A 19,748-nucleotide genomic window follows, 5' to 3' on the forward strand; every position below is an offset into this window, starting at 1 on the left:
ATAGCCGATGATATAAATCAGATGTGAGGAACCTTTGTCCCTCCAAACGTTGCTGATCTGAAGCTCAGTCCCTGACCATTGCCCATGCCCGCTAGAGCTAATGGGTGTTCAACAACTTCTGAAGCACCAAAGGTTCCCCATTCGTGATGTAATTCTGACTTATAGGGACAATACAATGCTTGACTTCCTGTATCTGGAGTTAGTGCAAGATAGTGGTTTAATAGACTGGGCTCCCTGATGCAGGAAGTCTCTGGTTCAAATTTCACATCAGACATGAATTCAACAAGTGGTCTTAGACAAGCCTCTCTCTTTTCTCTCCGCTTCAGTCTCCCTTCTGCAACAGGCAGATATATAATAATAGCTGTCAAGTTTTCCCTTTTCTCGCAAGGAAGCCTATACAGCATAAGGGAATTTCCCTTTAAAAAGGGGAGAACTTGACAGCTATGCATATTATTGTTGTAGGCAGATACTTTGAACGCTAAACTACTGTAGGTGCAAGTCTTTGCTAATCAACTTTCAACTGAAGGTTGCCTCTGGTTTTTCCCCACTGTCATCTAAAATATGCACTGATTTTTTTAAAAAAGGAGGAGGATGCAGATACTGATGTATAATCATGTTTGATCAAACAGTGAATTATTCTATAGCTTCAATACAAGCAGCCTTCATTTTCACATCAAAATATTTTACACTATTATAAATCTTTGCCCCAAAAATCAGTTTAAAATTGGTTTTTAATTAGATGCATAGAAAAAGGCACACCATGTGTCAGATATTTAGGGTGTTTGGATAATTGAGATACACATAGCTCTCTTTAAACATTAAGGTATAATGATATTTTTCCTTTTGTCAGCTGAAATGTTTTGGACTCCTGTTGTGTTGTTGGCAGGAGTTAATATGATTGTTCCAACGGCACACAATCATTTTTTCTTGTAGTGTTAAGTTGCACTAGGGATGTGAATCTATGCATAATTGAAGTCTTTCTGTTTAAATTTATATGCAAATATAACTCACAGTGAATGGCGGTTGAACAATGCTGAAAAATGCTTAAAGCAGTATAAAACATAGGGAGAGTGAAAAATGAAAAGGTGAAAAAGTCCACCTACACATTAGTAATATGAGAGTGCTTTTCTTTATAAAAAAAGAGATGGTGCTTTAGCATAACTAGAAAGCCGGAAAGCAAAATGTTTCTGTTGTATGGGAAAGTTAAAAAAAAAGTAGAAAGTAAAATTTTGGTACCAAGCATTTCCAAAAGACCAAAGGGAAATTTCAAGGGACTAAATGATTGATTTCAGATAGATGAAATTAGTTAAATTACAAGGAATCTGATTTCTTTAAGGTGGTAGTCCCAGAGGATTCTTCTCTAGAAGACATGTCTAGAAGACATCTCAATAATTACAATTCTAGTGCACCTGTCAAACCAGAGAGACTACAGAAGCTACTCTTTTGATGAATCCACTGCTACTTCTCTGCCCTTCCAATTCCGCATTGGTTTATATAAGAAAAATGAATATTTTGTAGTCATAATGGAGTTATGGAACTCTGTCTTCTGCCTATCCATTCACCCATGGGTGTGTTCTACACTGTTCCCCTCTCTGATTCCCAATGCAGAAAAATCTTAGTAAGAGATTAAATCATGTGGTAGATCAGATATCCTGTAGTTATTCATCTGCTGTCTAATGTTTCATTCACAAAGAAATAGATGGTAAATGTTATTTCAGACCCAATAGTAGCATCTGCAGATAATGTATCTTTAAATAGGGTTTCTAGTTTGAACCCATATTTAATGAGAATACCTTGGCTGCTCTGATGGGAGCACGAAAGTTTCTCACTTCCTTGTTAATCTTATTAGGACGCGCCCCCCCCCCCCAGTTATCTAAATTTTTAAGTCATCTGAACTTGATAAATTAATAAAATTGGCTATTTCTACAATTTGTTTCTGTGACTTCATTCACTTGGCCAGATAAAATCTAACAATTCAACACAAACTAAGTGCATGGTGAAATAAACTTTCACAGTGTTCCTTAGTTCAGTCAAGAGAGCATGAGACTCTTATTCTCAGGATCATAGGTTTGAGCCCCACTTTGGGCAAAAGATTCCTGCATTGCAGGGGGTTGGACTAGATGACCCTTGTGGTCCCTTCCTACTCTATAACTCTGTGATTCTGTTATTCAATCAGTAAGCCAGCTAAGCATCTCTGTACAGAGGGAGTTGCATAAGTACTATGAAAAAGACCTAGCTAATGTTTAGTGTGGGGATTTAACACTGAAGTGGAGAAGCATGAACCTTATAATGTTAGTTCTATCATGCAACCAGAGGTAAATTGCTTGTGGAAATGTAAAATAGAGAGTTGCATGGCTGAGTGGAACAAATGCTTACTAAGTATGATAAATTCAAGGAGGGCCAGTGTGCTGTCATGAATGCAAACACTGGACTTGGTCCAGGGAAACCTAGGGTCAAATTGCCTCTCAGGTACCCTGCAGCTCACTAGATGACTGTGGGCCTGTCACTAACTATCTCTAACCAAAATTAACCAAAGTGGATTGTTGGCAGGATAAAAGATCATGAACACCGCCTTGTTGAACTCTTTAGATTAGGGTTATCCAATATGTTGTCCCACAGGTGTTGGGATACAACTCACACCATCCCTAACTATTGGTTATGCTGGTGGGGCTGGTGGGAGTTGCAGTGCAACACTACCTCTACCCCTGATTTGGGGGGAAATGAAACATACAAATAAATAAACTGTCTATAGATATAGTGTTTGGAAGTTTTAGGACGGGCCATGTTTATTTCTTACAAATTTAGTTCTTCTTGGGTTACTGTCTGAGATGGCCTAATATGGCCATTGTGAAGAAACTAAAATATTTGTTTAACCGGTTTCCAAAAAGAAGAAGCTGTTCTAACAACTCACTTTAATTGATAAGAAGTAATCAAGAAGCTCCTTGCTTGGTCCCCAGGAAAGCGAGCAAAAAGGATGGAAGCATGGAACAGAGGGAATTGAAAAATATCCCTTGATCTGCATGCTTCAGATTGGGGAATTCAGAAGTCTCTTAAGGGTTCGCCACTTGTGAATTATGCATCTCACACTCACTACTAGGCGTAAATGCATAATTCTAATCTGTTCTTATTATTTATTTATAACACACCGGTAGAATGTAAATTGTCTGCCTCCTTTGAGCAAGCTTATCATGCCATTTAAGGTATGCAGATATTTCAGGGGAGTCTACATAGACAATTTGCCTAGGCTAGCACATTGATTCCAATTAAAGGGCATATAAACTGCTAATGATAAATTAAACTTGTTCTCCCCAGCTCACAGGTGGTCTGCACAGGGGGTGTTGCAAGAGAAAGTCAACAGAAAAAAAGTATTCATCCTGAAATAATATACACAATGTATCTTAACCACTCTGGTTTTAATCCCCGCCTGCCGGCTTTTATAGTACGCAGTAAAGAACAGTATTGCATATGGATGGGGAAATAGCAGTTGCCTACCTTCTGGCAGGGGCATTTGAGTCCATTATGGATGGGGAAGAGGAGCAGGTGAAAATGTATGGATCGTGACAGCTTATAAGTGGCTTGATGTTGACTTCATCTTCCATTAAAAAGCTAGTCCATTTCTAGCTAGTCAGCCCAATACTCATTGGGATGGGGGCAGAATCCTGGAGATTAGTTCAGCTCACACCTGTGGATTAAAATGAACCCAAGGCCATTGTTCATTTTGCCTTCCTCAACCATCTACCCTTTATGAAGATGATTTGTCTTCCTTTACCATAGACATAGGTTGGTTGCTGACTAATGGAACTGGAAAAGTTTTTTGTTTGCTTTTTAAGCACACCTTTGGGATTGACAAACATTGGTTATGGATTCTTACTTTCCTCATAGCAATAAGTTTTTTTTTTATAAAAATTTTTTTTCAAGAGTTTAGTGTTCATAACATCACAACTGGGCTTGGTAACCAAGCAGGGGAATATTTTCAGGAGAAGCTATGCAGAAGGAAGCCTGTGTGTGTACAGGCAAGTACATCATATGGACTGGCTTGCAATGCACTGTGTCTATGGGCAACATGGAGACGCTCACGCCGTCTGCTGCCTTGTAGCATATTTCTACTGTGGTTGATGCAGCAGGTAGGCATTGGTTTCCCCTTACAGCGGTCGCAGCAACATCAAAGTGGCCTCTCTGTCTACTTCACACTAAGCCAATGGAAGCAATCAGCAGCTCATTGTGTCTCTCCTGACTGTCCTTTATCTCCCACTTCCTCCCAATTAAGGATAAACCAGAGCTCTGTACTATGATGGTCCAGAAATGACTGGTATGTATTACAAGCAACTCCCAATTTACGTGGGGATTACATTCCAAGGCACCGCACGTCTAAGTGAAATTGCATATATTTGAAACACCATAGAACAAGCCTGCAAACAGCGTGTTGCACCCCATCCCGTTCAGTTCACATGATGCACGTGCAGGGGCGGAGCTAGCTGCTCTGGCACCTGGAGCGGCACACACCCATGGGGGGGGTAGCCCTCCATGGGGGTTGGGCTAGCTGCCCGTGGGGGCGGGGCGAGCCTCCCAGGGTGGTGATGCAGGGATGCCACTCCCCCTCAGGGTTGACACCCAGGGCGGACCACCCCCACCACATACCCCTTCCTCCACCAGTCTGTGCGTGTATGGTTGCGCACATATTGGACATGCCTAAAACGGTCACTGCCTGTATATTATTTCTATACAGTGGTGCCTCGCTAGATGAATTTAATTCGTTCCACGGGTCTTTTCTTATAACGGAAAATTCGTCTAGCGAATCCCATAGGAATGCATTGAATTTTTTTGGAATTTTTTTTGCCCATAGGAACACATTAATTGAATTTCAATGCATTCCTATGGGAAACCGCAATTCGCTAGACGAATTTTTCATAAAACGAATTCATCTAGCGAGGCAACCTCCGCTCGAAAAATCCTTTCGTTAAGCGGAAATTTCGTTAAGCAGGGCATTTGTTAAGCGAGGCACCACTGTATTGCCTAAAAATTAGTTGTTTTTTGTTATAGCTCCAGTGTATTGTGTATGCGAGAGATATATATGAATACTGTATTCCTGAACATAGGTAGTAATAGGGGGGAAGTGGGAGGTAGGGGACTTCCTTGAACATTAAAAAGAATTTGGTTGCATTTGTTCAGCTTCTCTTATCCTTCAGTACCCAACCCAGCTTTTCTAATCTACTGTATATACCTTTCTTGTTTTCCATCCTTTCCCTATCAATCCCAGTCCTATCTTTATTCAAATTTTTTAAAAAATCAAAAACTTCAGTTTCTGTGTCTTAGGTGGAATCTACACACACACAAGAAACGTTTTAAAAATGCTTTTAAAAAGGTTTTGGAAAATATATTGAATTTGCCATAGCTCACAATCGCCATCTAGAGTCACATTTGCATAATGCACTTTGCAATACACTTAAAACCTTTTATTTGCAGCTGTATGCCTGAGTCCTCAGTCTTAGTTACATAGGCAGCTTCACAATTCTCTTATTTTACCACCACCACCACTTTGGCCCTGATTTTTAAGGTTAGGCTTGCATTTTGTTTACAGCTGCGTTCTGTTTTCTGTGTTTGTCTTTACTATTACTTTATTTTGCTAGTTCCTTATTTTTTCCGAAAAATCAGACTTTAATTGGTGCTAGCACAAAAATTCCTGCACCTAACTCTCTGTAATTTGGCTGGGTTAATCCCCTCTTGAGGTGCTACTCTGTCTCCAAATTCCATGTACCTATTTGATAAAACAAAAAAGTTATGGGCAATTTTGAGGTTTTGGTGGGGGGAGGTAGTCTACTGTTAAAAGAAAATTTATTCTGGACACTTGGAAAAAGTCATCAAGGGTTTTTGCATATGTGTTCAGCAGGAATGCTTGAAAAGTCCTACTGACTTTGGTGCTCCCATTTGCCTTCTCTTGGTGCCAATTATTTATTCACTTCTAATTTTACACTTCTTGTTTGATGTGCAAACTGTTTGGGTGTTGGATTATGCAACTGGATTTTGCTTGTCAGGACAAGGTTGTAGCACATCAAGGAACAGGTAATTCTCTTCAGCTGAATAGAATGTGAAAGGAACGTTTCCCGAAACGTGCTTTAGAATGGAATCCTCAGCTATGGCTGACCTCTGCTTACTTCTACAACAGTAGAACATGATAGATTGCATTACAGCTTCACCACCCTTTGTTCTGTCATTCAGTCCTAATTTACTGCTTGTAGTGCACAGGAAGCCAAGGCTAGCTGGAAACCTATTTTCAGTGCCAAAATGGGAGCATACAAAATAATAATTAGGATGGGAATGCCTTTGAACATGCACAGAATGTCTTCCACCGAAGAACCATAGCCAGTCTCTATTACTGTGGAATTATGAGAGCTAATCTTTCAAGCAGGAGAGTCTGAGTTCAGAGAGGGAGGAAAAGACAACATTGGGTTGTTAGTGTTAGGGTTAGAAGCAAGTGAGTTGCATCAGCAGAAGCTGGCTGAGGGACTTACACATAGAGTCATACCAAGACTTAAACAAATGCTTGGTTTAATGGAGAAAGTAAAAATAACCAAATTAAATTAGGCTTACACAAAATACCCACACAACCAAACCACCCACCAAGTGCACACTGGGAAATCGCCCAGCACAGAGGCAACACACAACACCCCTGATATACCCTGCATCATCAGCTTCACAGCAACACCTGTAGAGCTGCTCCACAGCTGCAGAGCCCCAGTCATTAAATCTTTCCTGACTCTTAAAGGTACAGTGAAACAATAATGACACTTTTACACAATCATTCAACAGTTAGATTAGGTTTAGGGGACCCAGGTGGCACTGTGGGTTAAACCACAGTGTCTAGGGCTTGCTGATCAGAAGGTCGGCGGTTCAAATCCCTGCAACGGGGTGAGCTCCTGTTGCTCGGTCCCAGCTCCTGCTCACCTAGCAGTTCGAAAGCACATCAAAGTGCAAGTTGATAAATAGGGACCACTCCGGCGGGAAGGTAAACGGCGTTTCTGTGCGCTGCTCTGGTTCGCCAGAAGCAGCTTTGTCGTGCTGGCCACATGAAGCTGTCTGCGGACAAACGCCGGCTCCCTCGGCCTATAGAGCGAGATGAGTGCTGCAACCCCAGAGTTGGACACGACTGGACCTGATGGTCAGGGGCCCCTTTACCTTTACCTCAGATTAGGTTTATCGGATTTACATAATGTTCAGCATAAGAAAAGGAGCATTTTTTATTATTAAAGATGTTATCGATTTACAAAAATGTATGCAATGTCTTTCGTAACGTTTTTACAAATCAGTTTCATTTGTTGAGATATTGGGAAGAAAAGGGAAAAAGGGGGTAGATGGGAGAAGGTAGGTGGGGTTGGGGTTGGGTGGTGATGTTTCTATTTTGCTTAGTATATGTGGGTTTTTTTTGTCAGCGTCGCTTCTGTAGGTTCTCTGCTGTTCGCTTGTGTTCCTTTGGTGGTGAGAGATGTTGGGGTTGGCCTGGGATATGGTTGTTCATTTGTGGTTGGCTGTGGTGTTCTTTGTCCCCCTTTATCACATACACAGCCCAACAAGACAACGACAAAGATCCATCAACAGCATACAAATCAGTATGGCTAACCTGACCCAAAACACCCACCCACCCACCCCACTCACACAGGAAAAGGACCATTCTTTCCTCACCATCCTCCAGTCCTTCTCTCTGGTGTGGCACTCAGAGAGCAGCCTGCTCCTGTCCCAGCTGGACTCCCCCCCTGCCCAGCACCTACCAACTGCCCTGCAGGAACTATTCCAGGAAAAAGAGGGGAGAGTTGATTATAAGACCAACGGTCTGTTCCCACTCCAACTGGACCAGCTTTGTTTTGTTTTGTTTTGTTTTAAGTGTGCCATTTTATTAACTCAAGGACCACCTCTTCCCATATAAACTGACTTTGACTCTGTGTTCATCATCTGAGGCCCTTCTTCTTCTTTCTTCTTCTTCTTCTTCTTCTTCTTCTTCTTCTTCTTCTTCTTCTTCTTCTTCTTCTTCTTCTTCTTCTTCTTCTTCTTCTTCTTCTTCATTTTCTAAAGTTCAGTTTTACACTATACATTTGAATTCAAACATTAATCACAATCATCAACATTTAGGATTCCCAGAATCCTTAGACTTCCCTCCACCCGTCCATGGTTTCCATTATCAAACTTTTTCTACCGCATCATAAAATTTCTCCATTTTTCTTAAAATAGTCCATTTTTACCTTAGTTTTTTATACATTACAATTGTTACTCAAATCCTGCCAAAGTTTTTAATTGTTTACAGTGTTCTCTTAAATAAATTGCAATTTCCCCCCATTCCTTATTAAAGTTTCTATCTTCCTGGTTTCTGATTTTCCTGGTCATTTTCGCCATTTTGGTATAGTCCATCATCTTCATCAAGTCTGTGGTCAACACTTTATCTTCTTCTCATCTCTGGGCCAGTAGTATCTGTGCTGCTGTTGTCACATACATGAATAATCATTTCTGCTCCTTTGGTATTTCATCTGAGGTCCTTCTTAATGTGCATCCTCCACAAGATGTCCAGAGGGTGATAACACAAGAACGGGCTTTTTTTTTGCAGTGGCTCCAAGTTTGTGGAATACTCTTCCCAGGGAGTTTCACCTGGTGCCTTCATTATACATCTTTAGGCGCCAGGGGAAAAGGTTCCTCTTCAACCAGGCCTTGGGCTGATTAATATTCTAAAGCCTTTTAAATGTATTTGTGGAAGGTGGTTTTTTTTTTTAAAAAAAAAAAGCACCCACAAAAAACTTTATTTGTGCTTTGACCTTGTATTTTTATCTTGTGTTGAAGAGCAGTATATAAATTGAATGAAATAATAATAATAATAATGCACCCACATTTTTACATATGCTGTTAGCTGCTTTAAGTAGCCCATTTCAAAAGTGGGTTATAAATTTACTAGATAGCTAACTACTGACAGAGCAACACTGGAATACAAATTGTTGCATTCACCCTGCCAAGTGTGACGTGGACACACATGTACAACTTGCCACATACTTGTAAAAAATAATATGAAGTGAACTGGAAAAGTTATTGAGAATATCTTTAAAATCGTTGCCACATTTTACTCAGGTTTGCATCCTTCACTCTGTAAAATGTGCAGGTGTACTGACGTGGAGGTTCTGCTGATGTATAAAGCATAGCATACAAAGCTGCCTTAATTCTGATTAAAATCTGGTACCTCTCATTTTGGCATGCTTTCACTCTCAAAACTCAAAGAAACCCCAGATTTAGTGTTAGTGTCTGACCCATATGATCTGATTTGTCAGATCAACTGAATGAATAGACTGTGCTTCCAAGTAAGTGTATTTTGTATGAGGATGTAAGAATCAGATTTGCTGCGATTAGTAAAGCACTTTTCCATTTATAGTGATATAAACCTGATGTAACAGAATTGTAAAATAATTGTCCAAAATGGTTGTCTCTGAAGCAGGATTTCTAATAGTAGCACTAAGGTTGAAATTACTTTGGTATTATGCATATCCTTATTGAGTTCAGTGAAGTTGCTCTTTGTTTATATGCAAGCAAAGACATTTCAGGATTGGGACCAGTATGTTTGACTCCTCACTAATTGAAATGAGAAAGCAAAGAAATATTCATTAAGCCATGGATAGCGATGTAATGACCTCATTTAAACCAGCCATGCAAGGAAATTCAGATTTAATACTGAAAAATATGACTAACGGTGGAGGCCAATATATGAACCTTATGCGGATGGATATTTACATAGATAAACCACATTTAGGTTAGCTCTGCTTCATCAGGATGATGATAGGAATTTGAATCTCAGACCCAGAAACCTCCCCCCTAAATAAATTCACACTTGACTCAAATTTTAGTTTTGTTTTTTTGGCAGAATTTAGGCCACAACTTTATTGATTACAGAAAGTGAGTGGTTGCATAGGCTCTGGTTTGACTAGCTCCCTGCACCCTTGCAGGTAGTGCTGACCCAGGGCACCAGCATAGGTCAGCCAAGGGTGAACACCTGGATACGCAAAAAGCCGGGAACAGACTATGTCCGCCACCCAGATGTCCCCCTACTCAGGCATGGGCACAACCCCCTCTCAGGGGTTGGCCAAACCATTTGAGTCCCTGGATTCCTTTAACGGAATACCCTTCACATAGGGATGGCGAGAGCGTTCTCCCATCCCTATTATCTGAACCAGTGCCTATCTGCAACCTTACAAGTTGTGACAATTTGCTATGTGGCAGGTGAAACCCTATTGGCAACAGCCAATCAGCCAAGTGGGGAAAATTCCTGTCGTGCCCCTGTCCCAACGACACACGACAGCATAGCAAGGTCAAGCGCAAAAAACCCTAAAAGTAGGGAGAGGTGGGCAGGTGTTCTGAATGCACACGCCGAAAGAGGACGTTCTGGGTCACGTGGATGGGTATATATAGGTCTCTCAATCCGTTTGGACTGCACCCCATTGGCCAGATTGAACCCAACATCGAGGGACCTACCAATCGGGTGTTGTGGCTGACCAGTCTTACCCACCCACAACACAGGGGATCGGTCTCCAGGTCTCACCGCAACATGTGCTCTCTTTTAGGGAGGACATGATTTGCAACTGGTTTTTTTTAAGCAAATTGTAAAAATATGGTCAGATTCTGAATTTTAATTAAATTCTTAACATGTATTTTTGAACTTCAGGTCAGCCAAAATTTTGATGCAGAATGTTTAGCAATTCTAGCATCAAAGCCAGAATATACATAAGCTTAGACTGCGTTTCAGTTTTCTTTCAAGCCATGCAGAATAAAGCAAAGCCTTAAAAAGTATCTTTCCGCCATCACTAAATATACACAACATGTTCCCACACTTCTAGAGTGGCTTATTTTGTTATATGGAAGTAATGTTTTTTGGAAACAACACTTGAGGCCTTTGTTACTCTTTTCCTGGAGACGCCTCAGAAAGCATTATTTATAGCTTCCAAGGTTCACTAGATTTTAACACAATATCACGATGGTTTAGGTGTCAGTGACACCATAAAAACAGTCTCTGAAACTTCATATGCACATCAGTTTTTTGACAGGAGCTATTACATTGATGTCACTCTGTACACAACCAATCACCACTGGTGTTCCACCAGCTGTGCTATTAACCAAAGGGAAATGTTCGTAACCTGTAGTCTTGATTCTGCATGCTGTGCAGAGTTATAACCCCTCCCTTCATTCTTTGGAAAGCATATACATGATGGATAGTGAAAAAAGAAAAAGCAGTTCCCTTACCAGGGAAGTTGTTAGTGATGTGTACAAGTTTAGGAACGTGTCTACATAATAAAGAGATTATTGGTGCAATTGTATGCATGCCTACTCTGAAAAACTCAATTGAGTACAGCAACATTTATTCCTAGGTAAATGTGCATAGGAATGCAGTCTCAGATATTATAATCTTATGGTTGTTGTTGCTGCCACAGGAGCATGATGTCTGCGACTGGTGTAGGGAGGGCCAAATGAATGGACGCAGGATTCTGGTATTGGGCTGGATTAGGCCACAACTTTATTGCTTACAAGTAAGAGTAGGTTTGGCCAAGGCATTGGCCATTTTTTCCAGCATCATTCAGGAAGCCCAAATTCTGCCTGAAAGGAACCCAGTGGGGTTGACCCTAGGACCTCCGCCACACATGCATTCCTGTTCTCTCTAGAAGCTCCACAGGGGTGCCTTTAGGGAACCAGAGTACTTCTTCATCACATTGCAAAATTAAATTTTGGAATTCGCTCCCACAAGAAAGAGTGATGGCCACCCATCTGGATTACTTGGATTAGGCAAATTCATGGAGGATAAGGCTACCAGTGACTACTAACCACAATGGCTATACTATGCCTCCATGGTCGGAAGCAGTAAGCTTCTGAATATCAGTTGCTGGAAGCCACTGGAAGGGAGCGTGCTCTTGTGCTAAGGTCCTGCTCGTAGGTTTCCCACAGGCGTGTGGCTGTCCACTGTGGGAACAGGAGGCTGGACTAGATGGGCCACTTGCCTTGATCTTGCAGAGCTACTCTTATATCCGGATGTTCTTAACAGTAGCTTTGAGACAGCAGCAATCTTTAAACAGACGTCTGCCCATATTTTGCATTCATAGCAACTGGCACATCTCATACTAAAGCAAGGGTAAACACTTGAAGCTTAATAGTTAAAGCAGAGATGTGGCTCTCCAGCTATTGTAGAGACCGTTGACGGGCCTTAGCCCTGCAGTAGAGCTTCTGTTTTGCATGCAGAAAGAACTAGGTTCAATCCCTGGCATATCCAGGCAGACCTGGTGAAGACATCTGCCTGAAACACTGGATAGCCGCTGTTAGTCAGTGTAGACAATTCTGAGCTAGATAGAGCAGTGGTTTGACTTAGTGTAAAGTGTGTTTTTGTGTATGTGTTTGTTTGCTCCCATAATCTCTGACCCCCTGGCCATGCTGACTGGGCTTGTTGGAAGCTGTAGTCCGACAGGTTCTGACCCTCCTGGGTTAAAAAATAAATGGTAGGAAGTGAAGACATAACTTTTCAGAAGAATAAAATAATGGGCAGAGACATGCCATTATTTTAAACAATTAAGAGATTCTGTATTATAGCGTTGATAAGACATGCGCCATTTTACAAATTGAAAGGGGCAACGGCTGACTTTTAATTTACTAATGTGGGAGTGAGTAATAATGTGATAAAACCAGTTCAATTTCTGTGAAGAGTTAAAAGAAAATCATTTCCTGCTTATTGGTTCATTTTGTAAATAGAGATCAATGAAATTCCTCCAACAAAAGCATGAAATCAATTGCAAAATAGCATATAATTTGTGATCTGTATTGTAAATTATAGTTTATTTGACGTTAATTGGTGAGGTTTCCATATACTGGGATGCATTTCCGCATAACACATCTCTGGATAATTCTCATGGATCCATTTCTAATGCATCTTAGAGTGATCTGTTTTTCATGCCCACAACTGCCTACATTTGCTCTTATGCAAATAACCCAATCAAGCAAATGGAAAACAAGATGCTGTAATCAGAAGGGCTTGACAAACAGTAACCTTAGAGTTTTAGGGGAGTGCCCCGGATTTAGATTTATGTTCCTACCTGCATCTGTAGCAGCAATTGATCCATTATGAAGCACTTGAATAGGTCAATATCAGACAAGAAGTACAAATCAGATCAGATGTGGCAAGTAATTGATGCTGGTTTGATTTAAATGTGTGGTTTCTGTAGCTCACTGTTTGTAGGAAATGTAGCCTGGTCTCTTCTCGTGGGGACCTTTTCTATCTCCCATTCTTGTGGCTACTTGTCATGCCACAAGATATGAGAGAAACTTCAATTCGTTTAGAGGCATGCAACCATTGTTTTCCTTAGTGAGTAATCCATTGTGGCTAGGCTTGAAAGCAGATTTATTCCCTGAGAAAGGCAGGAATAAACATAATAATGGAAGAGAAAGGAAAGGCTGGGATAAATCTGCATATGATTAAAAAGATATATAAGGGTAGATTCCATGGTACATGATCAGGGTTGTAGGTTCGAAGAGGCTCAAAACCACTGTGACAGAAGACTGGTGCCAGAACCAAGGACATTCTACCACACATCACATTTCCTGTTACCAGCTCTGATCAGGTGCACCACTTCACCCAAAGCTTGAAGACTAGGTTTCCACCCAATGCCTTAACCTCCAAAAGTTGTGACATTTTGCTTTGGGGAAAGGCAAACCTCTAGACCGGCCAATCTGTTTACAGGGGAATTCCTTCCTGGCTCCGAGTTCTGAATACAGCAACCACAGCAAGGTCAGGAAGCACTGTTGGAAAAATGCCCTGGGGGGGGGGGTTGCCTGCAAGCCCCCAGAACTCGAGTGTCCTCCGGTACGCACAGCTCTGGAAAAGGCACCTCCCTTCTCTTCCAGTGTGCTTCTAGCAACATACATCATAATGATATATGCACACTAAGCCTCTGGCATAGCACAGCAAGAGGTGTGAGACATCGTAGAGCTAACCTACTATTTATTTACACACTATGTACAGACAAAAGCATAACGGTGTCTGTTCTCTCCAGCTCCGAGAGAACAAACAGAAAGAAATAAAAGTGAAAGTACAGTGTAATGGTACCTGCAGCGGACGAGATAAGACAGTCTTCCAAATTGTTAGAATACAACCTAGGGAATAAAATGAGGTTAAAGCAGCAACCTGAAAAGCGAAATATGGTCAAAATGATGTGAAATTGACCTAAAATGTAAAAGAATGATTAAAGATGAAGAAGGGTGAAAGGGTTTTCTCTTCAGCCAACAGTGCTGTGGAAAGCAAGCGCAGCCAGCTCTCTCTCTCTCTTTTAAAATTTATTTTTTATTAAAGATTTTCTTAGTTTACAAAACCTGGCACTGGCATGGCAGCAGCTAATCCCTTCCCAGCCAGTGAGGTCTCTGATCGGCCCATTTGAAACTGGGGTCAGGCAGGAGGTCCTACTTTGAGATTGTGCCAGCCAGGGGAATTCCCAAATGGACAGCAAACATGCAATAGCTGTCTGCCAGGATGAAGGCCGAGGGTGAGGAGCCCCAACCGCATCCCACCTGAAAGGGTGAGCATCCATTGTAGACAATGTCTTGTTTTTTCCACTTGAAATATTTTTTCACTTGAAATCATTTTTTCTTAACACCGATATGTTCCATTTTAATAATAATTTTATTATTTATACCCTGCCCAACTGCCTGGGTTGCCCCAGCCTCTTTTGCGATGAATTTCCACTATGGTACCCAGCCACCTTGACAATCTTGCTATTTTTGCCAGCTTATTTCTTTTAGTCTTTATTAGTCTCAGGTACTGATTCTGGAACACAACTACTTCACATCACATTTCAAAGTTCTTCCCTCCCTTTCCACAGAACCTTACAACTCAGCTATTGGAAGCTACATGAGCTGCACACATTCTGAATTTATTGCAGGGAGCCATAAACCCAGAGGGTTGTTAGGAGATAAAGAAATGTATGTTTTCAGGAAAAACAGTTAATTCGAGTAGAGGAAGAGCTAAATATGAAAGGAAGTGTGTGCTAATGTAGACAGGGCCTTACAGAAGGCTGCCATTTCCAAGACCTCAGGGAAATTTCACATATGAGATATTATGAACTATATCATAATAGCTATATGTAATATCTAACACATTTTATGAGAGAAAACAACCCTTTGAGTGTATTAAGATTGATGTATATATGGGAGTGTTCATTATGTTTTATACATAAAATAGTATGAAACAGATTAATGCATGTGCCTTTTTTCTATATTACATTTTCCGCTTTCGTTCAGTAGCTCAGTTTTGCAAGAAAATATATAGAACAAAATGAGATCAATAACTATGCTAACACTGTTTATAGTATTCTAACTCCACCGCCACCATCCCGCTTAAAAGTGCAAAATATGTGGTAGATTATGTGCTTTCTTTTCAGTGTTCCTGAATCCAGTCTTTTATGAAATCCTAAGGGGGAAAAACTAAGTGCCATACCTGTTTCCTCCTTTTGTAGAATTGCGAGTTTTTGCAGCGTACCAGTTTCTCATCAGCGCTTGCACAATTGTTGGCTGTACCAACAGCTCCCAGGTCACCTTGTTTACAGCCCAGCTGCCACCAGCTCATGTGGATGCACCAGTCCTGACTGTTTTGGATTCTAAAACAATATATGCACAGTTAAGTATAGACTTTCCTCTTACACCAGTGGTTTCAGTTTGGGCCATCTTGGCTGCTTCTCTATTGGTCTCCAGGAATGCTCAACTTGTGTGTGGCAGCAAGGGACTCCCAGATTGGCCTTGCCTCATTGGGGGGAAGCCTGGTTGGGGTTTTAGCAGAGTCTATGACTTTGACTCAAACTAAATGTGGATTTAAATGTGAGGTTACCTTTGATGTGTCTAGTTTTTCCCCTACCAGAAAATGGGTTTAATCCTCCCCCACTAAAACAATGAAAGTAACCCCCTCTCCCTCAAAAACTATTAGCACCAGCACTGAAGCTTCCATTGGTTTCAATGGAGACAGCAGTGATCCTTTTCATGCTAAAGGTCACATGTTCAAGTCTTGCTGCCTCTGGTTACAAAAGATCCAGCTACCAGGGTTTCACCCCCTGCAATGACATTTGGGAAAGGGGCTACCCTCCCCGTGGGCTACTCAGCAATGGAGGTGATAACTGAGCGCTCCCAATCATCTGAGGTGAGGGTGTGGCCTCCAGGGAATACTAAGGGCCTGTTGAAGGAGCTTGGTAGGTTTAATTTTCCCCATGCCCGTCTTAGTAGAAGGAGCCAGCAAAGGGCTATGAGCTATGAGCAGATATGAGGTATCAAAACCTTATGAAACCTTATATTTCATACCAGATTAAAATGCAAGTCTTTGTGGTGAGCTTCTTTTCTGTAAACTTTAAACAAAACATCTTGGGTGCCAGATGGGTGGGGTATAAATAAGTAAGTAAGTAAGTAAGTAAGTAAGTAAGTAAGTAAGTAAGTAAGTAAATAAATAAATATTATTTTGCTGGCTCAGTTCAGTTATTTTTCTACTGCTGGAATTTGACAAAAGGGTCAGTCAGTCACTATGTGTGTGTGCGCGTGCGCACGCATGTGTGTGCATACATACATACACCTATATATGGCTTGCGTTATTCTGCTTTTATTACCATTTGTTAACTGCTTGGAATGTATTTGGAGAAACATGCATACATAATAAATAAAAAATGTGGCAGACCTCTGTTACAGACCTGCTACAAATTATAGTGGCACAATAGTAAGGCAGCTTCCTATGTTCTACATCCGAGTAATAGAGTCCCCCTATCTTACCTGGGCTTACCTGTGGATTCTCATTCTGAATGGTCATAGTGTAGGCCAGTCTACTGACTCAGTCTACTGATTCCTCTCCCCAACCTTTCAGTTAGGGGTCCATTGTCGCCCACCTTCTAGTAATTCTAGATAGTTCATGTATAAGGGGTGGCCATCGTCTTAGCATATTCCTTTTCTCTCTCTTTTTAAAAAATCTGTTAAAGTTCTGATGAAGTTTTAGCATAGTTCATACTGTTGTTGACAGCCCATTGGCAATTGCAATGGGGCACCTCTTAATACCTGAAGTGTTTCTTTGGATCTGGGGCTTGCTCTTGGTGTTCTGGAAAGTCTTCTCTTGGTGTTGTTAGCAAGATGGCCCCCAAATGGTGACCAGGATGAGGATCTATCTCAGTAAACAACACTGCCTCATCCTGGTACCATGGAGAATGGGAATTCACAGGAAAGCCAAATTTTTACACCCCCCCTTTTAAGATGACACAAATATTTTATCTGTTTATGCAAGAATCCTAGTGAGTTCAATCACAGAGAGGGTTTGTGACAAAAATTAAATTTATTATGATTAAATGCATAGAAGTGATTAGTTTAGTGCCTCTGTGAACCTTTGATTATCACTTGCCAACTTAATTTCCATTTTGTCTTTATGCAATCAGTGTATCCTACATATGGCCATAGCCTCAGTGCAAAGATTGCCACAGGAAAAAAAAAAAGCTTGTGATACCATCAGCATGAAGCTTTTACCTTGAAGATATTGTCACAATCATTTGGGCTCCAAGTACAAATATTACCTTTAAAGAATGTTTCATGTTGCCACATGTGTTACTTCAATATTTTCCCCAGACTGTTTGATGGCCAGGTTATTTTTCATCCTTTAAGTAATTACTATAAGGATTTCCCCCCTTTATACTTTGTATTTCGATAGTTGTGTGAGTTGCTTCCTGAATGCAATTATGTCTTGCTTTTATTTTCAGGTGGAAAGCACCAGAGGATGTAAATGGCTACCTGCAGCGCTATATTCTGTACATTGCCAATAATGAGAAAAATGCCACAGTTTGGAATGTCACCTATAATTCTACAGATCTTTTCCAGCACTATACCATCCGACACCTTTCCCCTGGTACTGAATACTTCATTAAGCTTGCAGTAAGTTGCACACACACACACACAAATGAGACAGTCAAATAGATAACTTTTATGTGTATTTATATTTATGCTTCCTTTTGACTATTGTGAAGGGTGTCAGAAGCATAATTTTAAATTTTGTATAACTTTAAGCAAGTTTTGCAACAACATGTTAATGCCAAAGAAAGGGACTTGTTTTTAAAGAAAGGATAGGCAAAACCTACCAGTTCCTCACCCCATAGCTTTGAAAACAATTGACTCCACCAAAGCTCCGGAGGGGATCACAGAAATGTGATAGCTTTCACAATTCACTACATATTAATGATGGAAGTTAAATTCAGTTTGCAACAACCTCCTTCCCTGTTTCAAAAAAGCTTCTCCCCAGTACAAGCCCTGGCCTTTTTAATGATTTGGGCTTGGACGTGTATTGAGTTCACACACTGCTACCAAACTAGCTCTCCCTTCCTCTTCTGAATCCAATTTCCTTCTCCTAAACCTAGTTCATAGCATGGATGAGACACTGCTACTGGTGGCAAGAAGCTCTCACGCTTCTCCTCCCTCCCTCTACCAGTGTGCCATGGGACACAAGAGTCCAGTGCTCATTGGAAAAGCATATTTTTAAGTACTCCTGAGTCAAGACCTCTGGATAACTTTGTTTTCTAGCATTCCTTGTACCTCAGGAACAGGTGTTGCAGTATTCTTGTAGGTACTCCAACGGAGGGAGGGATGTGTATGTATGTGGAGAACTTGGCAAGTCTGGTAGAAGAAAGGTACAGGGGATTGCCTAGGAGTCCACAGAGGGTGGAGGAACACAAGGAGGCTGGTGGGAAGGGTTGCTTAATCCACTTAATCTTTCTGCACACACTCAGAAAGACTAGATAAGTTGTTCATGTGTTCACAAAGTGAGTATGAGCCAAGGGAGTTCACACATCACTATTGCATAAAGGCATTTTGTGTTGTGTGTGTCTTAAATTCCGTAGGTGCTCATATTTAACCAAGCCCCAATTTCCACCATATCTTCTTTATTTTTGGCGTGGTGAAATTTCTTTGTAAATCCCCACAAAAGTAAGTTTGAGAAAATACAAGTGGGGGAAGGTGTTTATTGCAAACCGGCAGCATTTTAAAATGTCTTTTAAATGTCATTGCTGTTCTTTTGTGCAGTCATTTCCTTTGGTGTGGGTTTCCCCCCCCTTTTTTTGATTACAGAACAGTTTAAGTTCCATGGTACAACTGAAAATACCTTGAATATAAACATGAGATTGTCCCTATTTGTTTTAAACACTCTCATCATTTTATAGTAATACCTATATAAGGACATTTGCTTTGATAAATGCCATAGAAAAATATTCTGCTCTTGATTATGAATACATTTACATTTATGTGTAGACACTCTGTATGCATTCATTTTGCTCAACATGCTCTTGAATGCTCTAAATATTACACCACATTATACCACGAAGAAAATAATTTACCTTCAAGTAACTATAAGGATCTGACTCAGAGTCCACCAAAGCAAGGACATTCAGACTAATTAAGGATGACTTGGAATCCATGTTGATAGCATTTTCTTGTCCTTTGGGTATTTCAGCACAGTAAACTATAGAGTATTATGTACATTTTCTGCAGTTTTGTATGCAGTTAACACACTCATCACACATGGTCCAACTAAAATCATTGGGATGGGATAAATGTAACTTAAGGATGCAGCTACATCTGTTGTTCAAACCATAAGCATTAAGTGGCCTGTTAAATGGACTTTTAAAAGCAGTATGATTGCCTCTTCTAAGTATAATCTACAATGAATAACTTTTTTTTAAAAAAAAGATTATTTTCGG

The 19,748-nt window shown here is 40.7% G+C and overlaps 1 protein-coding gene across 1 annotated transcript in view; it reads left to right on the top strand.

Annotated features, from left to right (window-relative positions):
* USH2A (usherin) overlaps positions 1-19,748 on the top strand; it is a 452,818-nt gene that overhangs the window by 206,897 nt on the left and 226,173 nt on the right. Inside the window, exons 34-35 of the mRNA XM_060273280.1 lie at positions 15,504-15,663; positions 17,763-17,934. Coding sequence (XP_060129263.1) covers positions 15,504-15,663; positions 17,763-17,934 — 332 coding nt within the window. The remainder of the gene's footprint in view (positions 1-15,503; positions 15,664-17,762; positions 17,935-19,748) is intronic.

Source organism: Zootoca vivipara, chromosome 3 (assembly GCF_963506605.1).
Source record: "Zootoca vivipara chromosome 3, rZooViv1.1, whole genome shotgun sequence".
Lineage (NCBI taxonomy): Eukaryota > Metazoa > Chordata > Lepidosauria > Squamata > Lacertidae > Zootoca > Zootoca vivipara.